The following is a 7843-nucleotide window of genomic DNA, read 5'->3' as shown; positions in this document are numbered from 1 at the left end:
TGGACAGTTCGGGGTTACTCAACCCTGAGTATCGTTTTTCACTCTGAGTTTTCTAAACCGGCTTCCTGAAATAGGGCCCTGATGTACTAAATAGAGGACATTCTGGGCTTTTTATTGATATCTCATGTGTTTGGGTGGCCTCTAAGAGGAAGGAAATATACACGATCGCTGAATAGCAGCCAACTTCCTGTTAATCAGCTTGAATTTAAAAAATCAGATATCAGCTACCTACACGCTGCACTGTTTTTAGATACAATGCAATACTATGCAAACTAAACTATGAATACTCTAAGTTGTTTTATTATGTATGTTGCATTCTTGTACAGCACTTTGGTCAACGCTTCTGTTGTAATTAAATGTGCTATATAAATAATTAAACTATTAAACTATTAAAGAGCCACACTTTGTACATATTTGTACATCCTTTAAGGAGTACATTATACTAAGTAGGTAACTGCAATACCAATGATATTAAAAGATTAAAATCATAGTACCTCGCTTATGAAAGTGAGTGGTCCCATCTGGTCCAGTTAAAGTAATGATCCTACATCAGTCTGATTTATATAAAGGCTGCTGATGGCCAATCACAGCGTGGCACGTAGACTTCTGCTCAGGTTTTGTCTCATTTTCGCCCTTATTCTGTTAGAAACGAAACCGAAATAAACAAAAACAGCCACATTCTTCAAATGTTCTGAGTGAAACGAAACTTTCAGAGCATCTCGTGAAACTCATTCAGTGCTTCCCAGTGAGGACAGTTGTCCCGCCGCTCGCTAGATGATGCTGCAGCCCGTTTTTATCAGAAAACGGGCTGCAGCATCATCTCAAAGGAAAACGATAAAATGTAGACGACAGTGTTCCGCCGTTATTTAACTCTGGTTAATATGGTGTTTTTACCGCGTTCGCACGAAAAGTACTTACATTCAAGCACATTGCTTAGGAAGGATGAGAACGGTATGTGAAAATTGTTGTTTGTGTGCTGCTTGCGTCCTCAAATATCTTCCGTATTGTTTAAAACCAACCACGGCCTACAATAGTTGGTAGGCTGCTAAGTAAGCTAGTGAACATACTTGTTATATTCGCACAGGTCTTGTTGTCGCCTATTTGGCCGACAAGGAGCGCTAATGCGATCATAACCTATACAATATGCCCAAAAACCGATGAAGGATATGCGGCTTATATTTCACCTGAAACAGCGATAAAACTGTTTGGTCAGTAAGCAGGGGGGCATCGATTAAACAGTGCGTTTCCCCCACAAAAAATAACAATAATTATGTCATGTTTCTCTCTCAGATGCTCCCATCATCTGTAGGACCGTGAAAACCCCTCCCCTGCTGCTGTGGGCGTAGATGGCACCATGCTGGATAACACCGGTGATCAAGTGGAGCAGCAGTCTGGGCGCTGCTCAGACTGTGGGTGCAGTTTTAATCTTTCACATCCTGACTCTGAGCCTGATTCCGATGACACTCCAGCCGATCCTAAACAGCAAAATAAAACAGACAGTTCTTCCAAATGCCCATCCTGCCAGGCAGGCAGCAGCCCCCAGAATGGACGCCGCCCACACCGGCGCATCCGCCTGGACCCTCACAGCTGCAGCCTGTGCTCCAAAACCTTCATCTCTTCCGCTCACCTGACCCTTCACCTTGCTTCTCACAATAAGGAAAGGAAGTTCAAATGTAACACCTGTGGCAAGTTCTTCCATCAGTCCTCCCACCTAATGGCACACAAGATAATCCACAGCGGAGACAGGCCGTTTAAATGCCCAGATTGTGGTAAGACCTTTGGGCGCGCTTCACACCTGAAGACCCACCGTCGACTCCACACAGGCGAAAAACCTTTTAAATGCACTTACTGTGACAAGTCCTTCACCCAGAAGGCTGGGCTACTGGCACACGTTCGTCTGCACACCGGGGAGAGACCATACAAGTGCGAGCAGTGTGGCGAGGGCTTTCGCTCTTTGTCACTGCTGCTCTCTCACAAGGCTCAAGAGGCTTCCGGACAGGCCAAGTCACTGTCTCCACCACCGCTCAGCCAGCCTCAGAAAACACAAACCAACGGCGAAGATCTGAAATGCGGCGTCTGCTGTCGCACTTTTGTCAGGTCATCTTATATCAGGCTGCACATTCGCCTCAACAAAGGACAGCGACCTTATCACTGCAAAGTGTGCAACAAGACTTTTGTCAAACTGGAAACATTTGTGAACCACTGTGACAAACACCTGAGACAGAAAAAGGATAAAAATAAGGGGGTGGAAAACAAAGTCGTCAAACCTCCCCTGTTTGTTCCGCTCTCCAGGCCTTCTTCTCCTGAGTCCTTACCTGCTCAGCAGCTATCCCAGGAGGTCAACACACGCTCCAGAGCAAAAGCAAAGATTAAAACAGAGCCATAGCCAGAAGGAGAGCGTCAGCTGAGACAGAGATGGTGGCAGTAGTGTAATGTTGGTGTTTTAAAAGGTTAAATGTTTACAGATGATGGTAAGAAAGGGACAAACACCAGATTGATAGTTGAAACAGTTTCAATTTTTATTTAATTTATATCAATGTGAGTTCACTAATTGTTATTTTAAGATTTCCATTGTGAGCAGTTATCTTTAAGCACTATAATATTTTTATTGAGGTATCTTTTAGGCTAATGTTTGTAACATTTCAGAGGCGTACATTGTTCTGATCTTACAATGTTAAAATGAAAAAAAGGTCATATCTTAAACCATTGTAATTTATGGTTTTCATTAATCTGTTCTTCTAAATGCATAAAAGCCTAGTGGCATGTATGTACAAACAATAAAAAATGTAAGTTAAATGCTTATTGTAAAACAATATGCCATTTGATGAAAAGTAACCTAGTGTGACTCAACCTTGTCTTTTTTTTGCACCTCAGTAAACAAAAAAAACAACTGATGTTCCAGCTGTGCGACACAGCGCTGCTTTATGTAAAGTTCTTTTGCCCTTCAATAAAAATGAGCAGTAAACGTGCTCTTAGGGTGGTGTGATTGCAGCAATCGGGCTCATCACTATGATAGCAGGCATTCCTCTGGCACATTCATTGCAACATGTGAGCAACACACCAGTCCGCTTCAGCAGCAGTCTCACAGCCGAACAGTTTAATTTTATTAGACTGTTTTTCTATTTTAGATCTCCACCGGTGATGAGCGAATATGTGTCACCTCCACATGGGGAAACTCTTTGTTCCAGCCTAAGGACAGAGGGGAGGGGGAAACAGCAAGTGAACAACTTTATGGGCAGGGTTAAGTTAGGAGATTGTGCAACAACAATGCAAAAGACAAACAAAAGACCCTTCCAAAGAACACTCATATAAAAAGTAATAAAGAAACCTTCCAATTCCTTATAATCAATACATATCTCAGATAAAGTGCATATAGTAAATGAAGATGTTTGCCTGGGAGTTGTCTGGATTGTCTGTGCTCCCTTTAATGGTCCAGTGCAGGGTAACGGTCATGTGGCGCCTCCAGACAGGATTTCTCTGGAGGACAATGGTTCCACTGATCGAGTCTCCTGCGCATACACTTACTGGCCTGTCTAGCATGAACAATGTCTGCTTCCAGTGTGTTGGCCTGTAGGGAAAAGGGACTAGTTAGTATGAAATCATATTTAACTATTTACGCATCAGATTTTTTTTGTGCTTTTCATGTTTTCACCCAGAGTTGGGGCCAGTGTTTAGCTCCACAGTTGCGCCTCCTGCCTCCAGGCTCTCGAAGCAAACAGTGAACCAGGCGGTGAATCCATGGAAAACTCCAGACTTCTCCACACAAAAATGAAACTGACCCTTCATTTCCTGAGAAACGAAACAGTCAAGCATTAGTAACAAAATCCAAGTTGGCTCATTTATAACTTTCTCATAAAAAAAAAAAAAAAATGACCTCGAGGTCTCCCACTTGTAAAGTGTACATGTCGAAGGAGATGACATCACAAGGAGCAGCGAGGCAGTCACATGGTTCAATGATGTGGCTGAACTTGGGCTTGGTGAAGAACTCCTGCTGTGCCAAAGGCCTCCAGAAACAAAAGTATTTAGCACAAGGGTAAAATGAATTATCAGTGTACTCGTAAATTATTCTAACCTTATATATTTCTAGCCAATATGTGATGAACTCTGATATATAAAAATGTTAAATGCAGGAGCATCTTAACCTCCAAGTGCATTGTATTTAGTCAGCTAAACAAAATATTATTGTAAATACTGATGAACAAAAAACAAGTCCCCAGATGAAAAAGTTTCACGTTAGAGTTCAATTGCAACATTAAAGATAAGTCAGTTATCCCTATTTCTGTACTGTAAAGCGCTATATAAGTAAACCTTATTTACTTGTTACAGAAATTTGTGGTAAAAAACCTGGCTACGTTACATTGTAATTGTAATTTACATGCATAAAACTGATGTTGCCAAATTTTGAGTTATTATTTCAAAATTACAACTTACAAGATAGTAACCTGAAAATCTGACATATCACTTTTCAGGACACAAGCTTTCATAGTTTGGTCCTAATACTGCCAGGTTTTGTTTTTTTTACACTAGTGGAAATGTAGTAATGGGAACACACATTAAAAGAGTGATCACTTACATTTTGGGGCTATTTATCACCAACCTATCAATATTCAATCAATAAAAGTAATTTCACTTTGTGCTGGTGACAAACTACAGCAATTCCTACGTTTAATTGATCGGGCAGCGGGACAGAACAAGAGCTGAAACTGACTCTTCATTTCCTGAGAAGTTTAAAGTTCTAGAGCTCTAACGTGCTGCTGACATGGTAGAAACAGCAACACAGACAGCTCACTGAGCAGTAATACAGAAATATATTTATTGTACTGCTCTGTGTGCTTGTGATGATCAAATCACCAGAGTAGAGTTTTTGAAGAAATAATCTCATATTATTTGCAGCTCCAGTGCTGCATTTTGCTCTCATCGTTTTATAATCTTTACATATTGAGGTTAGATGCTCTTATATTGTTGATATTGTCCCTGATTGCACCATGCTGTCCACAGCTGATTTTGTGTGGAAAAAGAATGATGTGTAAAAGACTTTTTGTGTGAACGTGCACAGAGCCTGAAGCAGAAAGACTGGCTGTTGATAGCACAGCATCATGAAGCCTCTTATCTCAGACTGGGGTTTTAGTTTCTATCAAGCCAGCTAAATCAAGAAAGCCTGGATGTGTTGAACTTGCTTTGCAATATAAGTGTTTAAGGCAACGCATGAACTGGCACAAGGCCGTCTCTCAGATATGAATCAGAGAGGATGATTCATTCAAAGCTGGCCATCTAGTGGTAAAACAGATTTTAACACAAGCACATAAAGTAAGAAATCAGCCATTACTGGACTTAATAAACACACACACACACACACACACACACACACACACACACACACACACACACACACACACACACACACACACACACACATCTATATCTATATATCTATATATCTAGATAGATAGATAGATACACACAGATACACACAGACACATACATACATATACACACACACAAACACACGCATATCTGTAAGTGACAGGACATTCCTCACTGTCAACTGTGAACTAATGGCTCTTACTGAAGAGGAGTGAAGTCGAGGCCATATGGCCGCTCCCAGAAGGCCATTTTCTCGGCATAATAGCTGTCGGCCTGACATGGCACAAAGGTGAGGGCCGCAGAGGAGGGCCACATTGTGCCACCATTTCTAAGCCAGCGGTCCCTGGCCAGCAGAACTGACTCCACCATGAACTCAAACTAGAGCACGGGGAAAAGGCAAAAAAACCAACAATGAAAGAAGCAATGTGGTATAGTAAAACCTGAACATGGGTAAGAGCAGAAAAGGATGTCCCACAACAATGTATTTTTTTTTAAAGTAGCAGGACAGGAAGTGTTATAATTACCAGAAGGCAGTTACCCATCCACTCAGAAACCAGGACGTCCACCTGCTCAGGCAGCTCGATCTCCTCAGCCCGCCCCTGAAGCACTGTGACCACCTCATCATAGCCGTTCTGCTTCACCAGCTGCCTGGTGTACTCTGCCATTGAGCTCGCCTCCACAGCATACACCTACAACACCACAGATAATCTCCTTCCGTGCACTCTATACATCATGCTGTTTCCTCAATGCAGCAACAGTCTTTGTCCAGCAGATGGAAGTAGAAGTACACCAATGTTCAATACCTAACTGGTGATTTTGCTCCTCTAAGTAACCACATGAAAGATTTTACTTTTGGACCCTTAGATTCTAATTTGTTTTTGTTATTTGGCAGGAAACTTAAACTTAACTCACAATATATGCAGATTTTTCCTCATTATTTAAAAATGAATGCAATCTCATTTCATTTCAATCTGATTTCATTTCTCCTTATAACACAAAATCCAAGATTCAACATTACCATTGAGGGGCGTGCCAACTGAGCGCAGAACAGACTGATGATGCCAGTCCCACAGCCGAGGTCCATTACCCTCTTGCTGCTGAGAGAAGCACTGTTGCTGAGAATAACCTGCCGGTATGCCTCAGTGCGGCTCTTGTCTGACAGCATCTCCAGGTGAAGCCTCTGTGTCGTGAAACATGACTAAATGAAACACAGTGCCTAAAAAAAATGTATGTACAGCAAACTGACAGGTAGCCACTGGCAGTTTATTTAATGCTCAAAAGTTAGACATTTTTTTAACTATAATAAAATACTGATCAAAGCAGTGATCAGTCGCATAACTGTGCCCCTGTTAAACCTAACTCTTTATAATGAAAAGTGGCTTCATGATATAAAACGTTAATTTCTAAATGGCAATATGAAATAAAATCAGACATATAAAATTTGCTTGAATTAAACAAGAGTTTTTGATAATTAATCGACTGATAAATAAACGACTCCAAATGGGATCCAAATAAATTCCCAAAACACAGCAGGGTCTAGTTACATGCTTTCCCCCCCTTGTTTATCAGGGGTAATGCATTCAAGAAAAGGCTTACATGTGTATATTTGGAAATCAGGGTCTAAAAGCAATCTTTTATCTATTCTGAGCATGGTTTCCCAGCATCTCAGTAGTAAATATATCACTGGAAACTCTGAATCATGCACCACTGAGGACCATCATCTTAAACCAGCACAGCTACATTGCAGGGTAGTGTCGACAAAAGACGATGCTTACTTAAAGTCTTTAGTCGTTGCATGCTGGTGATTACCTATAGTTACAATGTAAGACGCATGGCTGCTTAACGCGCTGGGAAACAGTTTATACTCGCATATTATGATTCAAATCATCATTATCTTCAAGTTCATGATAATAATCTGGACATATGCAAAGCAATACACTTCTTTAAAATGTCCAACCAGCGTTCCATAATTGCCAAAGTATTCTTCATCTTGCCACGGGTCTTCTATTGAGGGGTCCTCCTCCTCCTCCCCTGCAGCATCCTGGCTCATGTAGCTGGCAGGGACATAACCTATGACCCCCTGCAGCTCTGCCCACCACCACTCTGAGGAGGGCTTGGCGTGCACGAGCAGTCTGTCCCCTCTGCTGAAACTAAGCTGTGAGACCAAAAAAAAAGTCACACGGTTATTGCTGATACCCCCACCTCCCATTTTAAAGCTAGGATCTCGGAGGTCTGCGGGTCTCTCTGACCTGATCGGTGCTACTTCCAGTGAAATCTGACCGGGCAACGTACTCCTCACAGGACGCCTCATCCTCATCCTCCGTCTGCATATTTGCTTTTGACACTTTCGCTGGTTGTTTTTCTCTAACAAACAAGCCAAACAATTTCACGTGCAGAGCAACAAAAAAAAAAACTACAAAAAACCCCCCACTGTGTGTTTAGAGTGAATCGAGCGGCGAAACTCCTACTTTCAGCTACA

General features: G+C 41.8%; 2 protein-coding genes across 2 annotated transcripts; one reads left to right on the top strand and one right to left on the bottom strand.

Moving 5' to 3' along the window:
• The first annotated feature begins 816 nt into the window (after positions 1-816).
• LOC102193998 (zinc finger protein 525-like) lies at positions 817-2835 on the top strand. Its single transcript, XM_005723313.1, has 2 exons — positions 817-951; positions 1291-2835. Exon 2 carries the CDS (start codon positions 1355-1357, stop codon positions 2384-2386), a length of 1032 nt encoding a protein of 343 aa, XP_005723370.1. The 5' UTR covers positions 817-951; positions 1291-1354; the 3' UTR covers positions 2387-2835.
• A 67-nt stretch (positions 2836-2902) lies between these two features.
• Positions 2903-7843, bottom strand: prmt2 (protein arginine methyltransferase 2). The gene is made up of 9 exons (XM_005723314.2): positions 7614-7843; positions 7322-7519; positions 6383-6544; positions 5889-6053; positions 5567-5742; positions 3875-4004; positions 3653-3789; positions 3394-3568; positions 2903-3189 (listed from the first exon to the last, which is right to left on the bottom strand). Exons 1-9 carry the CDS (start codon positions 7692-7694, stop codon positions 3157-3159), a joined length of 1257 nt encoding a protein of 418 aa, XP_005723371.1. The 5' UTR covers positions 7695-7843; the 3' UTR covers positions 2903-3156.

Source organism: Pundamilia nyererei, unplaced genomic scaffold, assembly GCF_000239375.1.
Source record: "Pundamilia nyererei isolate P.nyererei 1_Seehausen unplaced genomic scaffold, PunNye1.0 scaffold00009, whole genome shotgun sequence".
In the NCBI taxonomy this organism is placed as follows: Eukaryota; Metazoa; Chordata; class Actinopteri; order Cichliformes; family Cichlidae; genus Pundamilia; species Pundamilia nyererei.
The sequence above is the reverse complement of the archived record's forward strand: the minus strand, read 5'-3'. Positions and strand labels throughout refer to the sequence as shown.

What these genes read in the sequence shown, in the direction of transcription:
- LOC102193998 (XM_005723313.1), top strand. Translation starts at nt 1,355, where the DNA reads ATGCTGGATAACACCGGTGATCAAGTGGAGCAGCAGTCTGGGCGCTGC.
- prmt2 (XM_005723314.2), bottom strand. Translation starts at nt 7,694, where the DNA reads ATGCAGACGGAGGATGAGGATGAGGCGTCCTGTGAGGAGTACGTTGCC. An exon ending in AGTTGGCACGCCCCTCAATG is followed by an intron (nt 6,054 to 6,382) that starts GTAATGTTGAAT and finishes GTGGTGTTGTAG; the next exon opens with GTGTATGCTGTGGAGGCGAG. An exon ending in GGATGGGTAACTGCCTTCTG is followed by an intron (nt 5,743 to 5,888) that starts GTAATTATAACA and finishes CCCGTGCTCTAG; the next exon opens with TTTGAGTTCATGGTGGAGTC.